Raw genomic sequence first — 22,322 nt, 5'->3', positions numbered from 1 at the left:
ATAGAGAGAGAGAGAGAGATTGCCAATTATATAAGAGTTGATTCCCCGTTTCCAGCTGAACCCACGTAATAAAGAATTGAGTTAGGATATGATATACACGCATAGGCATAGAAGAAGTGGGAATGAGGAGGAGAGGACAAGGCAAAGCCGCCAAGGCTCTCGCTGGCGGAGTTTGAACAAAAGAATAGTGAGTCTTGAGAGCGGAAATTTAGACGATCATTGTACATTGTTGTCAAAATAAGTGGATATACCGCTCCTTTTCCCCCTGATTCTACCCTCGTTAACCAGCAGAGTTTGTGTTTGTCGAACGGTAAACACGCGCATAATTGGGAATTGACAGGAAATGAATCCCACGGAAATGAGTGGAAAAGAAGGAAATTAATTATGATTTTATCGTTGGGGTTGAAAGCTTTAACTTTAAGAATCAGGCAGAGGCAGTAATAAAAATTGAATCTTTTTTGTTTGAGAGAAACAAGGAAATGGATGATCTAGAATGATTCTAATCCATATATATACTTTTTCAATAAAAATATATAATTATTGATTAAGTTTATTAAAAAGTTATTAAAGTCAATATTAAAAATAGGATCTTGGATGGTTTATATAATTTGTTATTATGTGTTTCATTACAAATATCTCAATTAAAGTGAGGAGGACTCACTCCAATTCATTTGTAATCTTTGTGACTCTCCCAAACTAATTCACTTGGCATATTAAGATTGAACAAATTTGATCCATTTGAGATAAATAAGGATTTTGTTTTTGTTTAATGGAAAATGCGCGGGGGGGGGGGGATGGAGATGGGTGTAGATTAGACTCCTAATCTGTTCTTGGGTCGGCCTATATAAATTTAGCTCGTATCTATCGAGTGTGATTTTGTTCACCCCCTTTAACAGGTGAACGTAACTCCCGTCAGTGGGGTTAAAAAAATAACCCCTTAATTGAAAAAAAAATTATAAAATTGTTTCAAAAAAATTAATTATGTTTAAAAAAAAAGTTATTTTTAAAATTTAACTGAAAATGTGACAGGATCAAAATTGGATAGATTAGAACTTATAAAAAAATGACAGACTTATAAAAATAATTGATAGACTTACAAAAATAATTGACAAAGTTAAAACTAGAAAGTGACTGTTTTCAGCAATTAATTTATTAGAGTGGCTGAAAATGATTTTTTTCAAAAAAATAACTAAAAATAAATTTTTTTTTGAAACATGATTATTTTTTTAACCCCCACTGACGGGGGTTATGTTCACCCATGTTAAAGGGGTGAACAAAACCGCACTCGTATCTACCCACCTGCGTATCTATGTCTATATCTATAGATATATCTATATATATGAGACCTTGAGTATGAATGAGAATTTAATAAAGTTTAACTTTTATTAAATATATATTTAAATTTTTATAATTGTAATAATTACGTAACATTGTTAAATTTAAACTATTGAAGCAACAAATGATAAATTGTACTAAAACCCCTTCATTACTAAAATCATCACCTAAACCCCAATTAAGCTAAATTAAATTAATTTAAATAATAATTAAGTAACTAAAAATTAAATTTAATCAAGAAAAATAAAAAACAAAAATTTTACAAAGAAAATGAGAGACCATTGGGTTGTCTGCCGAAGAACAAATTCTATTGTTCGGCGTTCTCTGTGTTGAATTTTTGGTTTTATTTATTTTATTTAGTAAAATTTAGTTTTAATTTTAATTAAATAATTTAATTTAAGTTCATTAGAGTTAAAGTGACAAAGTCAGTAATAGAGGAGTTTGAGTGTGATTTACCGTTCTTTTAATTTTCTAGTTTTATAATATTTTAAAGAATTTTTATAAAAATAAAAACTTAGACGGTGTTCTCTTTACTTTTCAATTTTTAATTTTGAGTTTTGAATTCATTTTCAGTTTTCTATTTTCCTAGTCTGTTTTTAGAAAATTAGAAAACGTGTTCTTTTTGAAGTTTTGAAAATAATTTTTTAATGATATTTTATTCAATAAATTTGATTATTCAGTAAATTAAAAATATTTAATATTAATATATTATTAAAAATATATATACATTTTAAGGTTAATGAATTTTGTAATATTTTTTCCCATTACAATAATAAAATATAAATAAATAAATATATTTTGAGTTTAAAGTTTGTTTTGAATGAAAACACTCAAAACAATTTTTTGTTGTTTTGAGTTTTCTTTATAATTTTTTTTTCAAAAATACATTTTAAAAATAGTAAAGAAAATGCATTTTCATTATTTTAGAAAATCGAAAAGTAAAAATAACTTGAAAACAGTAAAAAGAATGCAGTCTAAATTTTTTGATGAAAGGTTACTTCCTTTTGTTACAATTATCAATGTTCAATTGTATATTTAATAAGAGTTAAAGTTTATTATATTTAAGAATTTTTTAATAATTTCTTCTACTATTTACTATAATTTTAAAATTTAAATTGTCAACCATATTAATAATATTAATGTGAACAAAGGTTAGGGTGCAACAGGGACTTTTTTTTCAGATAATTTGTATTTAAGGTATTTTATTTTTAACATTCAAATACTTTAATTGGTAAAATTAATAGAGATTTTTTTAATTTTATTAATAGTTTAACATTTACCTTTATTATTGCATAGCTCTCTTGTCTCTCTCTCTCACACACACACCCTATTCTTTTTTGGGTGCAATCTACTACCTGAGAACCAACCGTGCTACACCTGTGAGGGCCACACCATATTCTTTCTGCCTAGTATTGGTGTTGGGTTTGGAATGGAAACCCAACATTGTCCATGATTTGGGCTTTTGTTCCAACCCAATCACCTTTTTTTAGGTTCTAATTATTTAAAAACTCAATATCAACAATGTTACTGAATATTTATTCGAAATCCAACCATTTGCTATAATACAAAATACATATCTTGACTTTTTTCCTCTCAGAAAATTGGCATAAAACTAGTAGTGTGACATCATATTAACACTAAAATTTAAGTAACACCCATTAAATATTTTAATTGAGTCTAAAAGAATTCTTATTCTTCGTCATGAAATAATTGATTTGGTATATTATACCCGTTGAGTTGAAAAATAAAAGAAAATACTCTTATCTCACATGAGAAAAGAAACATAGCATTTTGATATTTATATAGGTTTACACATTCTATAATAACTACGCTTGTTAAACAAAAGGTTATCCCTTGTGCGCGCATGTGCAAGCGGGTGCAAATCCTAGGCTCGACGAACCAAACTTATGTGCGACCTATGTACACGAATGTAACACTGAAATGAGCACATTGGACCAAGCTACATTTCGGAATTTTTCCTTTGATTTAAAACAATAATAGCTGATTTAATCTAGTAGCAGCCAAGGGCAATGAATGTCATTAAGTGTCATTAGCTCACACTTTTCTCCTATAAAGAGTCATTTTCTTTCTTAAAATACAGAGAGTTTTCTCTATACAAAAATTGCATCCTTCAAAGCATTATGATATACAAATACATCTTGATAGTGTTCTGCCATTGTTCAAGTCTGCTGGAAGATTTTGAAGTATCTGTACTAACTTTAAAATTTGTATATCGTTGTACCTTTGGGAGACAAACGCCAAACAACCTCTAACACTCTCAGTGAGGAGGTAAATCTATTTTAAGGATATTGTGTGTCACACAGGTCTTAGTTATTTATCTCCTACACTACTTTTATTCAGTTTTATATACTATTGGATTGTTAGTTTTATTTACATAGTATTATATTTTGTAACAATCTTAAAACAAATTACTCACATTTAATTTTTATTTCAGAAATGGCTACCAGATTAAATTCTGCTAGAACTACTGAGAATGTGACTTAAGGATTTACCCCTATTGCTCAAATGCATGTTACTGTGACTGTGAACCATGGTGAAAAGTCGGAGAAATTCAATGGGCTGAATTTCAAGAGATGGCAGCAAAAGATGTTTTACCAAGAAATTTAGTCCATTGAATTTCTTCAGCTTTTTTGTAATACCCGGGAATGGTTTGAGTATATCAACGGTATTTAATGAAGGGTATAAATGGAATTTGCGAAAAAAATGAGACTATAGGGTACACTAACACAGCTTTGGACGACCGAATTAGTCAGAGAGAGTACCCCGGACCCTAGATAGCCAAGGAAAATGGTATAGTATCGACGAGAGATTTAAATTATGATTTTTAGTGATAAAAAAAATGAGATCGAGAACAGTTTTCGGTACAACAAAAATACAGCTGTCAATTAGGTCGTATTACCGAATTGTTATAGACGATGTCCAAAAAATCAACGGAGTGTATCTAAGACTAATATTCGATGTATAGAACAACCCTTAAGTGGTTTCAGGTTGAATCAAGTGGATTTAATGTCAAATTGATCAATCGGGCCTAAGTGTAATTTTCTAAAATTGCCCGAGGAAGGTCAAAACGATACTTTTTTGAAAGTTTCAAGGGAGAAATGAGAAGTACTAATCTTGAGGGTCTTAGTGATGGTGCTAGAAAGATCTGGGGCTTGAGGATAAGGGACAAAATGTAAAAGAAAATTTCAAGAGGGCCAAACTGTAATTTTTGAAAAAGCTTCACGCACATGGCAGATCTGGCCAAGATTTTGGCCTGAAAATCCGGAGATTTTGGCAGCAAATCTCGTCAAGGCATGGCCAAGGACGGTCCTGGTGGCGTGTAGGAGAAGATTTGCCCGAAAATCGGCCACGTGGGGTCGGATTTAGAGTATAAATACCAAGGGTTTTTGGCCGAATTTGGAGCATCAAATTGCTCAGTTTTGAGGGCGAATCGAGGGAAACTAATAAGGAGCTTTTGATCCTTGAGGCAAGAGGAGCATTTCTGGAGAATTTCGTGAGTTTTCAAGCTAGTTTGAAAAAGTTTCGTGGGTGGCCGAAAAAGCAAGGCAGTCCACTTACCGCCGTCTGTAATCGGCCGTTTGGTGGGTTTTCCGGTGGCCTTTCGGCCTGAAACCGGTGGGGTTGGGATCGATTATTCGTGGGCTTTCACGGGGTACCGGTTTCGGGGGCATCGAAGCAACCGCCGGCGACTGGTTCGAGGTTGAAGATGGTGATGCGTGAGCTGCACGCGCCAGCCTTTGCTTGCACCCACGCGCCAAAAGCGTGAAGGCGCGTGACGAGGGGCTTTTTGGTAATTCAACTTCCAGAAATTTTATTTAATTATTTTATGAATTATTATGTAAAGATATTTGAGAAAATAGTTGTGTAGATAATTATTTTGGATTATTAGTGAGAAAAAATAGGATAAAATTATATTTTGATGATTATTGGATGATTAGGGTACCTTGCGGCTTGAGGTGAAGTGACTCGTGTAAAGTTCGAAAAGGGCACACAAATCGAGGCAGGCACGCAAATCGAGGTGTATCGCGCTTGTCAAGAAGAATTTGAAATTTCGCTCAAATGTGAGTGGTTCTACCCGAAAAGACTTATAGTAGCATATGAATGGTTTACTATGAGTGTTCATCCCTATGGCTTGGTTTATTGTGATGGTCTATCCAAACGGTTATTTACACATGCATTGAATTTCGTACGATAAATTGCATACATCGAAATGTTGATTTTAAGTTATGCATGTTATGATTTTTCGACATTGGCATGTTGTGTTGTCTATGTGGGACGTGGGTTGTAACCTGTGACGTAGCTCTCGAGTGTCAGCACTCGGAATGCATGCCAAGGGTTAATGCTATGTGACCCACTTGAGACGGGGCTGAGACGGACTTCACCTTACGGTACTCAAGTGGCGGGGCTGAGAGTGGACATCACCCCGGTTGTTGGTTCAAGTGGCGGGGCTGAGAATGGATACCACCCTAGGTTCTTTTGAGCTATAACATTAAGGCCGAGGTGTCGTTGATTCCGGGGATAGTGCTGATGTGACACTCTTGGGGCTAGGGTTGCGTTGGGTTTTGGAATGCTTTTGAGTAGGAGCGTAAAGCCTAACAATGACAATGGAGTGATTCCCGGGTTCATATGTCGAGATTGTCCCTCTTAAGCAGGATTGGTTTGCTAATGGGTCGGTGTGGTCGTGTCGCATTTAGAGAGATTGCATTTTCTCCGGTTAGGGTTAAGTGCTATGTGGGATTCTCTTAGGTTGGAGCATGTCGGGATTTATCAGTTTTATATATGATTTTTCATATCTGCATGAAAATGTTTTTGAACTCTCACTTAGATGATTCAGCATCTAATTTGGACTATGTCCCTGGAATATTCAAACGTTCTAGGTGAATGTAGTAGCACCAAGAGAAAGAATGTCATCGAGATATAGCTGTTATGTTTAGTTTTCGTAGGTTTTTGTCTATGATTACGATGTTCAAAGGTTATGTAATATTTTGATATCTTCATGTGAAATATCAATTTGGTTATTGTAAAAGAAATTGTCAGTTATATATCATTGAGGTTTCGATCTTGCTTCCGCTGATGTGATTAATAATACCTGTTTTAGTCTATTAATTATTAAATTTTGATATACTGAGAAGGAACGATCGGGATCGTAGGGAAATGACTATGATAAATGTATGTATGTCAAGAGGATTGTGTTGTGTATATGATGTAAAAAAATATATATATATTCCCAAAATCTCGAGGTAATGCTCGTTCTGAGAAAACGGGGCGTTACATTCTCACCATGGTTCACAGCCATGGTCACAGGCATCTAAGCAGCAGAAGTAGATCCTTGAGTCACCTTTTTAGTAATTCCAGCAGAATATAAACTAGTAGCCATTTTTAAAACAAAAATTAAATGTGAGTAATATGTTTTAAGACTATTACAAAATATAATACTGTGTAAATAAAACTAATAGTACAACAATATATAAAATTGAAAAGAAGTAGTGTAGGGGATAGAGAACCGAGACTTGTGACATACAATGTCCTTAAAACAAATTCATCTTCTCATCAAAAGTGCTAAAAGTTGTTTAAGCATCTGTCTCTCATAGTACAACAATATACAGATTTTGAAATTAGCATAGATATTTCAAAACCTTCAAATGAACTTGAACAATGGCAAAACACTATCAAAATATCTTTATATGTCAGAATGCTTTTAAAGGATGTAATTTTCATGTAGGGAAAACTCTTTAGTCTTTTTAAAAAAAAAATGACCATATCTATAGGAGAAGGTTGTCACTTAATGACACTTAATGACATTCGTTGTCTGTTACTAAATTAAATCAGTTATTACTATTTTAAATTAATTTAATTTGTAATAACTAAGGGCAATGAATGCCATTAAGTCCCATTAAGTGACAGTTTTCTCCTATAAATAGGGTCTTTCTCTTTCTTAAAAAACAAAGAGTTTAACATGCACAAAAAATTACATCCTTTAAAAGCATTCTAACACACATAAATGTGTTATGCCGTTGTTCAAGTTTGCTAGAAGATTTTGAACTATTTATATTAACTTCAAAATCTATATATTATTGTATCTTGAGAGACAGATGCCTAAACAACCATTATCACTATCGGTGAGAAAACAATATATTTTAAGGATATTGTGTGTCATGCATGCCTTATTTCTCTGTCCCTTACAATACTTCTATTCAATTTTATATACTATTGTATTGTTAGCTTTATTTATACAATATTATATTTTGTCACACTTCTTCCCCCTTCCTATTTCTCTTGTATCTAACAACAACTCCATCGTTATCCCAATATGACTACTAAATTTGAAAATAGGCCATTGGATTTTCATGACAAGCCTACTCTTTATTTGTTATTTTTTTTCAGATTTTAGGATTTAGAGTAAGTTATAAAATTCGATTTCTTGTGAAAACTAATTAATAGCTATTTTTAATTAAAGAAAAACTATTTAAGAATTCATGGATATAATGACTATTAAAAAACATCAAGACACTAAATTTATATTATAATTAACCATTGAATAGTGAATCTCATGATTTACTTGACTCTCATGGATAAAATTCTATTGAGTTTTATCATACTGTTACTAAATCAATCAATCAAAACAAATGAATCGTATATTTTTGTATATATTTTCACAAATCAATCACTACGGTTTGGGATTTGAAAAATGTTTTTTTTTTAAAAAAAGGTAAAATGTTAAATTGACTATTGAATTTAAAACAGTCAAATAAATCATCAAATTCTTATAAATAAAACTACATTAGCCAAACTTCTATTATATCTAACAACGGTAGAATGAAAACTTGATGATTGGTTAATTAACATAACCCCAATTATAAATTTTAATAATTTATTTAACCATTTTAAAATGGGGGGAGTAATTTAACATTATTTCAGCCATTTTTATTTGAGGGGTGGCATGACATGATCGTGACCTATATATTGTCTATGGATTATCCTTGTGCAGCTGCAATAAGTTGTAGCCCAAAGTTATTTTTATAGGTTATGCCTAATAGCAAGAAGTTAACTAATCAATATCTAATATTGCGAACATAATAAAGCATTTTATTCACAAAAAACTTTATTTAATCTAAGGCGTCTGATAACATTTTATTATTAGAGTACGATTTGATAAGGGTGAAAAATGAGGATAAAATTCATTTTTTATCAAGATTTCATCAAATAGTTTTTTAATTTCATGGAATTTGAATTCTATCTTAGTTTAAAAAGTAAAGATTTTTCTTAAAATCAAAAAAATTAAATTTCTAGAGGGTGGGGTGAGAATTAAAATTCTACGAAATTGTAATTTCGCCCCACTTTTCACCCCCTAATCAAACACACCCTTAGCTTAACTTAGTGCTCGCATCAAATATATTCTAAAGAAAAATGCAAAATAAAGACCATAGTAAGAAATAAAGACCATTAATTTGTGATCTTAGTCTCCATTTTCCCTAACATATGTAAGGAATAAAGACCATTAATTTGTTAGAACACCCCCCCCCGCCCTTTGGTTTGAATATAATTAATTTAAGCATTCTGTTTGGATAAATAATTAGTCCATCTTCAATCTAATAAAATTAAAATAAGCTGGCTCCAATTCCATAACCTGATATGAAAAGGATTTTGCTGGTTTTAGTTAGGCAGCAATTGGATATGGGTTGCACCAAACATGACTAGCAAATAAGTAATGGATGGGCGCCCACACCCACTCTGACTGACTTAGCTGCCTCTCTCCTTTTATTGCGGCCGTTGGGATGGTTGAGATTTAGATTTGACACTCACCAATTTTTTATAGCATTTATTAAAATGACTAAAATAATACTGTATTAATATAATATATTAAAATATTTTTTAAATCAAATATATGAAATGGATAAAATAACGTTAGGAAGTATTTATAGATTTTTATTAAATTTTTTATATGCGTCATTTTTTTATTTATAAGATTCAAAATATGCTTATCTGAAAAGGGAGAAATAACTATATCTGAAAAATTCAAAATAAAAAGTTACATGATTTCTTTTTCAATTATCGCTAAATAAATTTAGTAAATATATTAAATTTTTTTTTTCTATAATACTTTTCATATCTTATATTTTTCAATCTATGTCTTAATTAACTAACACTAGCTCAATATATATAGTAAATGGATGAATTCCATTACAATGTTAAAAACCGTAAGACACCCTTCTTGTATCACAATCACAAATTAATAATGTTACACTAATTCTTCCCTATGCATTGTCAACAAGATAAGTTTATTTTTTTTATTAGTTATAAAAAAAAAAACTTACCTTTTGTTATCTAAATTTTTAATTTTATAATACTCAGTCAAATTATATCAAATATATACCACCATTAACCTATGATTAAAGAAGACTATTAATTTTCAATGTGTCATTCTCAATTAAATGACATACACTTAAAAAAGATGAATCAATACTATTTTTAATTTTGTAATACTCGATCAAATTATAATAAAATAGTTTAGAGTAACACGTTACTTCTCTCAAAATCTCCTACCTGCTAAATACTATGAATCGAAGTAGACATTTTGGTGATATCAATCAAGGTTTTGACATATTCCACAAGTTGAATATACATAGCATTGGAAATTGTTAGTTTTTTAAAGAATAATTGTAGCATAAATGGCAAAGAACACCATGAAATTTACCAAAATTGCAAGAAATTTTTTAACATTTGAGAAATAACAATAACCATCTCTTTTGTAAAAAAAAAAAAAAAATCTAAATGACCATTTGTCTATATTTTTTCTATTTCTCACTCATTTCTTCGCCTTGCCAACCACCAGAAGTCATTTGAAGAGATAAAAGAAAGGGGATAAACCAAACTTGGCTTCATCTCACAAAGAAATGATAGACCTATATTTATCATGTAAAAAGAGAAAAAGAAATGATAATTATTAACCTAACCATCTAAGTTTATTTTCGTAAACGAACCATATATATGGTATGTACATAGAAAGATAGATAAAAAAAAAGAAAGAGAGAAATCAAATAGAGATAAAAGGTGAAACTTTTAGTCTCAAATGTAAATTTTGGTTTGAAGAAATAGTGAAAGAGAAAAATCTAAGTTCAAATTTGAATTTGAGATGAATATCTCAAATCCATATTTGAGTTCAAAAAAGATAAAAAAGAAAAAGAGAAATAGGGGGTCCAATATACTTTTCAAAAGTAGATAAAAGTTTTTGTAAAGTTATAAGTTTAAAAAGATTTACCCAAGAGGCTTTAGTTATATAAAATTATCTCTTTAATACTTAAATCCCTTTAAATAATTTATTTGTAACTTTATTATAACTTTTTGTAACTTAGTTTATTAATTATTCTTATAAAATTTTTCTTCATTAAAATTTAAATCTTGTTTAGATATGTTAATAATAATTTTAATAAAACAAATATATTATATTATATTATATTAGTAATAATTCGTCAATATTAACATTAAGCATACGATTTAATTCTAAAAAAATTATTATAAAGTGTGTTCCACAGTGACGTTTACGAGTGTCAGGTGGAAGCTGGCACACCCTTTTAAGCAAACGCATGCATTGGAGGATTCATTAGAAGTTGGCTTGCGTGTATGGCACGTGAGTGAGTGCCGCCTCATCATCTGTCAATTTACAATTTTGGACGTGACAGATTTAATTCAATCACCAACGCGGATTTGGACGCGAAGGGATTCAGTCACTTTAATTAACTTTTGTAAGGACAATGTTAATTATTGTTTTGATCTCGATCAATGATTGGTAATAAATGTATTTTATTTTAAAATAATTTATATTTAAATTTTTTTATTAGTTAATAATAAACATATCATATATTTAAATTATTTAATTAATTAGCAAAATTATTTATAAATTAAAAATAAGATACAATAAATACATTTTATTTAAAAATAAGATATTACTTAACCCTTATAAAAATTAAATTTCAGAGTTTACTAATTCTATAATAAGGTTTAAAATTTAATAAAAATAAAAATTTACAATGACAAAATTTAAAATATAATGATTAATTTATTACAAAATGTATATTTAGTAGCAACATTTCCCGTAAAACTTGAATAATTAGCACTTTTTTAGAGTGTTAATTAATAATTTTTTCTCATTTTTCAAATGTGCGGTACATATAATTAGATTTTGTCATTATGTAATGCTTAAATTTGAAAAATATAAAGAAAAATTAACAATTAATATATCAACATTGTATTAATTATATAAATTTTAACGATATTGTAAAATTAATAAAAATTAAGACAAAATCTTTAGAAATTTTACCTCTTAAATTCAATTCCTATTGTGTATGGATTTTTCAACTATCAATTAAAATTAAATTTTAACTCTCAATTGCACTTTTTTTTTTAATTATATATGTATTGCACAATTGAGTGTTAGTAATTTATATTATACTTAAATTGTCCCCAACGCAATCCATATAAAATAATGCTTATGTACCATCACATTGACTAATATAAACAAGATATTTGGATATAATCGATATCAATCTAAATATTATTTTTATTCTCATCTAGATCTCTATATTTTGAATGTCATGGACCATGGTGTCACAATGATTTTTGTATGTTTAAAAATATTAATGACTATCACATGTTATCATTAAAATTATAGTTTAGTGATAGAGATAAATAATAATATTAGCATATTCAAATATTTTATATATTATTTTTTTGAAGTTTCAAATGTTATAATATTAGTTATTAAAAGAGAAAATTTCTTACATGTTAGATTATAAGGCATTTTAAAATAAATCTAATAATACAATAATTTATTTCATCATATCTTAACATAAGAATGACAAAATTAGCTTCAAAACGTCACCCTAAAAGTAAAACTTATTATTCATAAACTAATTCATTCCTTTAATATTATGCGTGGATTTAGGTAAAAGATGTTCTGGGAAGACGAGAACGGTTACAGTGTGGGACCCACGATTGGGAAACGGCGTTTATAGCGTCAACTGTCCACCGTTATATACACGATCTACAAAAGGCAGCAATTCGTAGATACATTATCATTATGTATACGTTTTCACGATCTGAACAATGTTTCTTTATTATATATGTATGCTCCGCGACAGCCACACCTCCATGATCTCACTGCTGTAGAAATCATTAATTTCTCTCTCTAAATCGAATCACTTCGTCTCTCCAGAGTTCGAGCATGGCGATTCCAGCAGGAGCTGTAATCGTTCCGTTGGGGCTTATTTTCTTTGCCTCTGGTCTCATCGTCAATCTCATCCAGGTAGAGCAATTACAATTTCTCCTTCTTTTTTATTTTGATTCCATTTTAGATTTTGTTCTTTAATTTTTTATTTTTTTTTTTGGAATTTCGCCGCTCGTGCTCCCTGTTTTACTGATAAATGTGTCTGTGGTCCGACTGAGCTAATTGGACGATGATTTGTCAGGTTTTTATCAGTTTTTGATTTGTATTTCTCGTTCCGCAACCTTCATCGGAAAGTCTGATGATTTTGCCTTTTTATTTTAGTGATAATAGCCATATGGCTATGGATCACCGAGTTTTATTTCGTGTTTGTAGGATTTGTCCAAAGGTTTAATAGGATATAATTTATTCTTGAACTTGCAAGTGTTGTTGGGTTTTCGGCGTTCATTGGGGCTCCTTTTTCCCTCCTGTTGACTTTCTAGATCTAATGGATTCCATGTCCTCTGTTTTCAGGGAGTTTGCTTTGTCCTTGTTCGGCCATTCTCAAAGAATACATACCGAAGAATAAACAGAGCGGTGGCAGAACTGTTGTGGCTCGAGCTTATATGGCTTGTTGATTGGTGGGGAGGGGTTAAGGTGTGCACATCCTGTTCTTTTTTGTTGGTTTTTCTTTCACCTTTTGGTGCATGCATTTGAAGACTTGGATGTTAGCTCGTCATGGTGTAGAGGAGCACTTGAAGCATCTTTTTTTTTTTTGCTGTTATTTGTTCTGAATTGTTACGCAGTGATCTCAGTTCTTGTGATTTAATGGGCGAAATTTCATTGCCTTGTTGGTAATGGGGATAAGCTTGTTGATTTTTGGGTTGTCTTTTGTAGTGAAGCAAGAGAAAATTGCTTGAGATGGTTAGGATATGTATAACTTAAAGAATTACATGCCATGGTTAGGAGACATTGTAATATATATGAGGTCAATGGTAGGCGATATGAGAGATCAAAATTAAATTGGATTGAGACAATAAAGAAACAAATGACATTTTGTGGTTTAACCAAAGTTATGGTCCTTAATAGAGAGGAATGGAGAAAAGGATCCATGTAGGTGAACCCAAGTAGTAGGGAGAACAGGCTTGGTTGAGTGAGTTCATTCTTTGGCTGCTCAGCTGTAGTTAAATTTCTTTCTTTATTAACTTCTGAGAATTAGTTTATTGACTCTCAGTTTTGGAATACAAGTGAAATTTCATTGTCCCGTTACTGGATATGCATTAATTTTTGTTTGGCTTCTTATGATTCAATTTTATAATCTTTCAATATACAAGTTGTTGCTGATAAGTAGTTCTGGGTGCAGATTAAACTGTTCACAGATTCGGAAACATTTCAATTAATGGGTAAGTTAAAGTTGTTATTGGTTGGTATATATGGTTTTATTTATCTGAGAGATAAATGTTATTATCTTCTACTGGAATATGCTGAACAGCTTATTTTCTTCATATATGTTGGTATATTCTCCAGGTAAAGAACATGCACTTGTCATGTCTAACCACAGGAGTGACATTGATTGGCTTGTTGGATGGGTTCTAGCTCAGGTGCTTACCTTCATGCATGCTCATACACGCATCTTTTCTTTTGCTTGCATAGGACAGTGTAGAATTTTCCATAATTATTAGATAGGTTATTATTTTCATTTATGCTTTATATTATGTTATCCACTGATTGGTTGTCCAATATCCTTACAACAGCGATCAGGTTGCCTCGGCAGCGCATTAGCTGTAATGAAGAAATCATCAAAATTCCTTCCTGTAAGATTCTTAACTGGAGTCGTTCTGTAAAAGAATGTGATTGTGAAACATTTCAGTTTAATTAGTTAAGTTCAACTCTTATGGAAAAGCCTGTTGTCTTTCAATGATCATTCCATTTTAATTTGTAAATTTGATGCTCCTATGTTTCTTGTTGCCTTGTTTGTTGCATGTTACCTCTAGCCATTATAAATTCTTTGGGATAATCAACTTTAAAATGTGTTTAGGCTGTAAAACTATATCTAATGAGTTAATAATATTTTCAACTTTATGACAAAGTGGTCTTGACTTTTCATACTCAATTTTATTGGACATACCCTTTTGAAATTTGTGTCAACAAAATATTGGTTACCTCTTGCATTACTGCTTTTATGGTTTGTCTTGTTTCGTATTTGAGAGTATATGAAAACTTTACAAGTTTGTGTTGTTACTGCTATTGTCTTTTGAATGTTAATCATTGTCACGTTCCTTCCACCTTCTCACTATCAATTACCTGGTCTTTTGAGCACCTCATGCTTCAAGGATATATCTAAAAAACAAAGTTTGCCGACTTATGCAGGTCATAGGTTGGTCAATGTGGTTTTCTGAGTATCTATTTCTTGAAAGAAATTGGGCCAAGGATGAAAGCACTTTAAAGGTATGCTGTATTTTAAGAACATCTAAATAATTGTTATGTATGTATTTTTTTTGTTTGTTGATTTTTGATTTTTGCTTTCAAGCAACTGCAATTGATCTATTTGAATACATCTGCAGTTAGGTTTTCAAAGGTTGAAGGATTTTCCTCAGCCTTTTTGGTTGGCTCTTTTTGTAGAAGGTACTCGCTTTACACAGGCAAAGCTTTTAGCAGCTCAGGAATATGCAGCTTTGACAGGGTTGCCTATTCCTAGGAATGTTTTGATTCCTCGCACCAAGGTTAGACTTTTGCTTCACCTCTTACTACAATAGAATACAATGTCATTCTGGGATCTTGTGTCGAAATTTATCTGCCTAGAATAATTTCCTTCCCTCATCCAGTGCTGAAATTCATTCTGTAAATATCTACTAGTGTCTTGACGAAGGATAAAGGAATGTTAGACTAAATGAACTAGGTGCTGACATTGAGTAATGGGTTCCTCAGTTTTCTGTCTGGTCCCTTCTCAAGAGCATTCTCTATTTTATTCATTTGAAATCTGAAGTTTTTAATTGTAGCTCACCTCTCTAGTTGGATTTTGTTAATTTATTATGTTCCTTGTAGGTTGAACTGGCCTAGCCTTCCAGAAATTGGTTCAAAAGTATGTTTTCTTTTATAATCTAAGATGCATTTTTTGATGTTTGATTCTAGATTTTAGAGGTTGGTTTGTGATTGGAGTAATTAAAACTTGAAAACACTTGTGGGATGCATTTGTTTAAGATATTTCTAATCAATGAATTTAGGTTTTACATTCTATGGCATATGGCTTATTTTTAGATTAAAAAAATGTAAACTGGTAGATTGGAGGAACATGTATGAGTGGTTTTGCAGGTACAAAGGTGAAATAAATTTTTGAATATCCATGCTGGGGAGGATTTTATTTGCAAAATGATCCTTCTAATAATTCCTATCAAGGCGAAAGAATTTGAATGAGCTTTCTGTTCTTAACTCAATCCTCTCCCTCTTTTTTCTTGTATCCTTCTTTGTTGTTTCCCCTTATGATATGGACTCCATTCATGCCCCTCCCCTCTCTTCTTTTCTCCTTTTATCCCACTCTTTTTCGTGTAATGAGAAGCTTATGCTAGACCCATCTTAAAGAAATTTACCCATTTTTGGAATTTTCATTTCTTTCTATTATAGCAGTGTCCTTTTCTTTTAAAAATGAATTAGGTTTTTCTTTTTTTTTTTTCCAATTAGATCTGATGCTTGTTTAATCTAGGATAAATATCTGTGATGGATTTTGTGATTACTGGACTGCAATGGTTTTCTGTGAAAAACCATGAATCAGATCAATTAAACAAGAGGAAGAATAAATATTTATCCCAGCACGGGAGATCATTTAAATATTTAAACAAGAGGAAGGCATGAGAGATCATTAGGAGGAGAAGAATAAATAGCTGAGGGAGAATAAGAAATCTGGCGAGAAATCAATAGGAGAAGAAGATCAGTCTTTGGTGGAGTCACTAGAGACACTCTTGGCCTTTTTTCCAACTGTTGAGAAACTAGAATCTTGTATGTGCCACATAAATAGCTGGATTCTAGCTATAAGAGACACCACTGCCACATGCAGTGCCCAGACCTGTCCCCTGGTTTTCCCACAATGGTCCCATTCTATCACATATGACATAACCATATGCTAACACCAAATGTTTTTTGCAATTTGTTATATGCTAATGCTCAAATCTATGTTCTCAATAGTTTTTGCATTCAACATGTCATATATATTCAAATAAAGATTGAAAGCATAATATATATATCAAAACATTTCACAATCATGCATGAGAATAATTTTTAACATATACATATCACAAAACAACCTCTCACCTGTTCCTTGTGCAATTAATTCCAACAGTCTACTTTCATCACAACTCCTTATTTATAAGTCTATGTCAATACCAGTCTAATTTCGGTAATGCTATTTGTACACGGAGTCTGTACACTCAAGAAATTAGTAGTATGTTTTCAAGGAATTAGTGACATTTAGTTACAAAATTGTCAACCAATTTTTAAAAATTATAAACACTCATACCATGCAAAATGTTTACAATTTTCAAATATTATGTGCACTTTACATAGTAAAAATGTTTATAATTTTTGAAAATTATTGGATAATTTTGTGAAAAAGTGTTAATAATATCTTGAGCATACAAACTCCATTTACAAATATCATTATCATTCTAATTTTGTAAGATCTAATCTGGAGGCATTCTAAGGGCTTTTCTGTCATTTTCACAAGCTTAGGGCCTTTTCCATCATTTTTGGAAACATACGTGCTTTTCTGTAATTTTTAAAAACTTTGAGATTGTTGTATAATTCTCATAAACGTAATTTTAGAACTTTAAGGGCCATTTTCTGTAGTTTCTGAAAATTTGGGTGTTAAAAGAGTAAATAATTGAAACCTAATGGTCAAGGAGCACGAGTTACCCTAAAATGGTCACGTTCTCATTGGGTTAAAATGGGTTGCGGCCCTAGTTGGCTAGTTATGTGCAAGGCTTTGAGCCTTTGTGATATCTATGGATCTGTTAGTCAAGTTATACTGTCTACTCCCTCTACATTGTGGGGTTCACAAATTTTTGGATAATATTATTCATGACATGGTAACTTGGTGCACTGCACATGAATCCCCAGCTTGCCTTGGGGTGCAAAAGAAGATAGGTCACAAGGAAAGGATCTTGCAAACAAAACTCACAATGGTAGCTTTCGTCTTAGTCTTTATAAGACCTTGTTTTTCTAGCTCACCCTTCTTTGTTTACTGTATTCCTCATGTTCTAATGTTGTTGTAGCAAGACGAGACTATTTATTGTTATAGCTCCAATCTCCTTCAGTTTGTTATAAGATGAAATTTTGTCAGGGTTGGCCTGAAAACTACTCATGTGCTTTCAGGGTTTTGTTTCAGCAGTACATCAGATGCGCTCATTTGTCCCGGCCATTTATGAAGCAACAGTTGCTGTCCCTAAAAGTTCATCTCCTCCTACAATGCTAAGACTCATTAAGGGGCAGCCATCTGTGGTAAGCATATGGCAGCTAAGGTTTCCAAAATTGCATCAGGAAGTTTGCTTATGTGATATGACTAGAATGCAATTTCATAATTTATTCATGTTGTTTTACAATGTCTCTGACATAGTTTCAAGGAACTTCTCAACATAAGTTGACCTATTTTTTCCCCGTCAAACATGATTATTCCATTTCTTGGTGTTGTGAACAAGTCATCCCCTTTCCAGTGCTTACTCATAGTACTTGATTAATTGAGAGAGAAAAAAAAAAAAAAAATGCACTGTAGAAAGAGCCACATGTAGTTCTTGTCTTGGACATAGTTCAATTTTTAGTTTAAAGAATAATATAATAATTTTTGTTCTGAAATTTTGTTTATTCTCTGCAAAATGAGTTGCCTAGCATTAGTATAATTGTTGTACGCATAATGATTGAAGGAACTTGTCAATATTAAGATGACTGTTTGCCTATAAATTTTAACTATGTACAGATACATGTGCACCTCAAGCGGCACTTGATGAAGGATTTGCCTGAAACAGAAGATGCTGTCGCCCAGTGGTGCAGAGATTTGTTTGTGGCCAAGGTTCCTTATATTTAGCTTGGTTTCATCAATCAGTTGTAGAGTGCTTTTCATGTTTTTTTGTATCTGATCTTTAAGCTGGAGGGTATATGGTGCGTGCAGACATGTAATGGATACAATGATATCTATGACTTCAGCAGTCTTGTTGAATGTAGCTTGAAATTTTTTTGCAGCTTCTATTGCTTACCTATGAAATTGATTTTGGCCTTTTCCAGGATAAGCTATTAGACAAACATATAGCTGAGGACACTTTTGACGGCCCGGAACAGGATATTGGTAGGCCAAGAAATTCTCTAATTGTAAGATACTTGTTCCTTTAACTTAGTGCAACCTTATGGCTCCAACTAATGTTGGTTTTGTACGGGCTGTCTGAAGCTAATCAGTACCATTATGTCGACAACAGGTCATTCTCTCATGGGCATGCCTACTCATTTTGGGGGTCGTGAAATTCCTTCGGTGGACTTCACTTCTGTCCTCATGGAAAGGTATTGCATTCTCGGCGATTGGATTGGCCGTTGTGCTGATCCTTATGCAGACCTTGATCCAATTCTCTCAGTCAGAGCGCTCGAATCCTGCCAAGGTTGCCCCGGCAAAGCCCAAGAACGGAAGAGAGCCTTCAGGAATAGGACAAGGTAAACAAGAGTAACAACAGTTCGCAGCCTGTTTACCAAATCACAGTAGTTGGCACGTTAATCTTTAATTCTCTATAGCTTTGTGTAGCACCTGTATGTTTTAGAAAATAGTCTCCTAAAATGGATGCCTTCGTTTGAAGTGGATGTAGTCCTTTGATTTCCATTCAGATGGGTTATATTTGTGCATCTAAATCTACACCACCCTTTGGTAATTTTTGCTTCCCTTCGTTTTGAATATTTCTTTTCTTTTTTTCACAATGTTTATTCTGCCTTTTGGTTTAATGAAATTCTCAAGGTGAAGGGGCTGAAATTGTTTTTTTTTTTTTTTTATTCACTTAAATTCAATTGTTATGGTTATTATTGTTATGTTTGGGAACCGAACTTAAGTTGGATTTATTTGTGGGTAACCTTAGCGGTCAACCTAATGGACATTTTTGTATGCTTTGGGTATTTGTTTTGTTTAAGCATCACTACATGCTCGTTAATTAAGCATTTAATTTGGTAAATATTTAATGGTAAGTATTTTTCCAAATCCTTCCTGGCTTTGTTTGTAATATAAATATAAATGGTGATGGACGCATATAAATATTAGAACGCCAATTAATAATAATCTAATCAAAGCAGAATTGTGTACTTGAAATAATTGATGCCATGGATGAACAAGCTTGAATAATTTGTATGAGATCTGTAAAATAATGACACCAAGACTCGGTCAGTCTCCCCCTCACCCGGATTGGGATTAACCAATGATGATTAACGATTATTGTCATTTACTCTAATTTCAAATATGGGCGTATAATAATGAATACTACAGAATTCCCCTAAAAGCCCTTTTAATATGATTACATATATACTTGAAAAATGTAAAGCTTAGTTCTTTTGCATTCAGGTGTCCGTCCAAGTTTCAGCTGTCTATGCAGTTTAGACTGTTCAAGTTTCATCTGTATACATAAATCATGTAAGATTTCATTCAAAATATGATGAATAGACTAAATACTTTTTATGATGTGAATATTGGTTCATATTCAATTTTTTTTTTTTCGTTTTTTTTTCACTCTAGGACCAGTTTAACTAATCCTCGGGCCTCGGGTTCCTTCCAGACAAATTGGTTAACGTCTTTTAATGTGACAACACAAGAAGAATGAAAAAAGAGATAATACCATGTTATCTTTAGGACCACCCAGAAAGGGACATTTAAACTTGTGAATTGGTGATTGGCATTTGGCAAAGGGGGGATCATGTGGCAAAGCTCCAAGTACAGCTCTGATGAAACGTAATTTGTTGGTTCCCAAAGTGCAGTCTTGCAAATGGAGTGGAAGGTAAAGACACCAGACTCCAGACTCCAGACTGAACTGAACTACTACGTGTCAGTGGCATTAATGTAATGTAAAGCCTGAACGTATGCATATACATTATACATATATTGGAAAAGTGAAGTGAAGACTCATCATCTGATAGTCATCAACTGGCGGAAGATGGGTGAAAGAGAAAGGTAGAGTTGGGGGGTTGGTTGTGTATTTAAGAAAGGAAGGACATGGTCCGTGGGTGATGTCAAGTCTTTTGTGTACAGTGACTCCCAATCATCATGCCCCCAGCCGCCTCCTCGTGTACCCCTCCCAGTTAATGTACTACTATTAGGCATTAGCCCCACAATGGGCCCATCAATCAAATCAATTTTTATAAGAAACCCAGCCTACACACAACCTTACACAAATATGATAAAATTACAAAAACATCTTTCTTCCACATCAGTTCCAAAAACCCTCCGATTTTAAAGAAACCCTTCACTATCGTCGCCTCTGTACCACCACCGTCACCCCCACTCACCCTAGCTCGCATTGTCATCGCCCCCACCTGCTTGTCATAGCTGTCAATCGCACCTACCGTCACTTTCACCTGCCACTGTCGCTAATATTTTTGGAAGCTTCCCGACCGCAGATCGAATAATTTTTGTGGCTCATGGATAAAGGTCGATCAAACTTTATCCATGAATGAAACTTGATCGAACTTCATTGAGGGAGAGTATGTCTACGAATTTGGCAAAAAAAAGAATCGACTGCCTAGTGACAAGAGCAATGACGGTGCAACGATTAGTATGAAACGAGATGACAAGGCAACAAGATGATGTAGCGGCTATCGATGGTGGCAGGGACGAGGGCAACAACGATGTGGGGGTTGGCACAAGGTGACGAGAGGATGCAACGGTTGTTAGCATTGGTGGGGCCATGGGTGAAAGTGGTGCGGCAATCAACGTGATCCTCTCGGCGAGGCGATGAGATGATGCATTAATGGTCGACAATGGCGATGACAATGGCAGTGTGGCGATCTACACTAGGCGACAACTGTCGGCGATTGCTTGAGGCGTCCATGGGAATGTGAGAGAAAAGAGAGATGAGAGAAGAAGCGTCCATGGGAAGGAAATGTAAAGTAATTGCAGGTAAATGTATTTTTGTCATTTTGGCATTTTTCGATCATCCATTATGTATTAGTAGCATTTTCTTTTTTATAATTATAGCATATTTATATGATTTTTGTCATATTATTTCAAGTAAATTGTTCAATTTTTTTTCTAAACATCTTTAAAAGATTTATTTTTAACTAAATTAATTTTTACATTTTTATTAAATGGTTAGCATATCCCAGCCCATCTGATCCTAACTCTTCTGATAAACTAGTTATTTAAAACGACAAGATTAGTTTGATTTGATTAGTGAATTATCTTTTTATAATAGAATAGTAAATGTAAGTTATTACTCTGTAATACTTTAATTTTCTTTAAGTCATTATTTTTTTAAATTTGATTCCTATTCATATTAGGCTTAATATACTTTTTAGTCTCTGGATTAATAAAAAAAATGATTTTAAGGATATCGACTAAATTGTACTCACTATTCATGTTTAGACAAAATAATTTTATATACTTTTAGTCTCTGGCTTAACCGACGTTAACTTTGCTACGTCATGCTGCCACGTCACTCCTTAATACTGCCACGTCACCAGAGTTTAATGCATTTTTTAGTCTCTGGACTAATAAAAAAAATAGTTTTAAAGATATCAACTAAATTGTGTTCACTATTTATCT

The 22,322-nt window shown here is 32.5% G+C and overlaps 1 protein-coding gene across 1 annotated transcript; it reads left to right on the top strand.

The window, feature by feature from the left end:
• The first annotated feature begins 12,425 nt into the window (after positions 1-12,425).
• Positions 12,426-19,452, top strand: LOC127790620 (1-acyl-sn-glycerol-3-phosphate acyltransferase 2-like). Its single transcript, XM_052320200.1, has 11 exons — positions 12,426-12,658; positions 13,091-13,213; positions 13,920-13,959; positions 14,084-14,157; positions 14,311-14,370; positions 14,927-15,004; positions 15,121-15,279; positions 17,921-18,046; positions 18,519-18,611; positions 18,824-18,907; positions 19,012-19,452. The coding sequence occupies exons 1-11, from the start codon at positions 12,578-12,580 to the stop codon at positions 19,252-19,254; spliced, it is 1,161 nt and encodes a 386-aa protein (XP_052176160.1). The 5' UTR covers positions 12,426-12,577; the 3' UTR covers positions 19,255-19,452.
• The last annotated feature ends 2,870 nt before the right edge of the window (positions 19,453-22,322 follow it).

Source organism: Diospyros lotus, chromosome 14 (assembly GCF_014633365.1).
Source record: "Diospyros lotus cultivar Yz01 chromosome 14, ASM1463336v1, whole genome shotgun sequence".
Lineage (NCBI taxonomy): Eukaryota > Viridiplantae > Streptophyta > Magnoliopsida > Ericales > Ebenaceae > Diospyros > Diospyros lotus.
Note: the sequence above shows the minus strand (reverse complement) of the source record. Positions and strands in the feature narration are given on the sequence as shown.

Excerpts from the sequence above, each read along its gene's own strand:
- LOC127790620 (XM_052320200.1), top strand. The coding sequence starts at position 12,578 with ATGGCGATTCCAGCAGGAGCTGTAATCGTTCCGTTGGGGCTTATTTTC. Across the intron at positions 14,371-14,926 it reads AATCATCAAAATTCCTTCCT|GTCATAGGTTGGTCAATGTG; the intron begins GTAAGATTCTTA and ends CGACTTATGCAG. Across the intron at positions 15,005-15,120 it reads AGGATGAAAGCACTTTAAAG|TTAGGTTTTCAAAGGTTGAA; the intron begins GTATGCTGTATT and ends ATACATCTGCAG.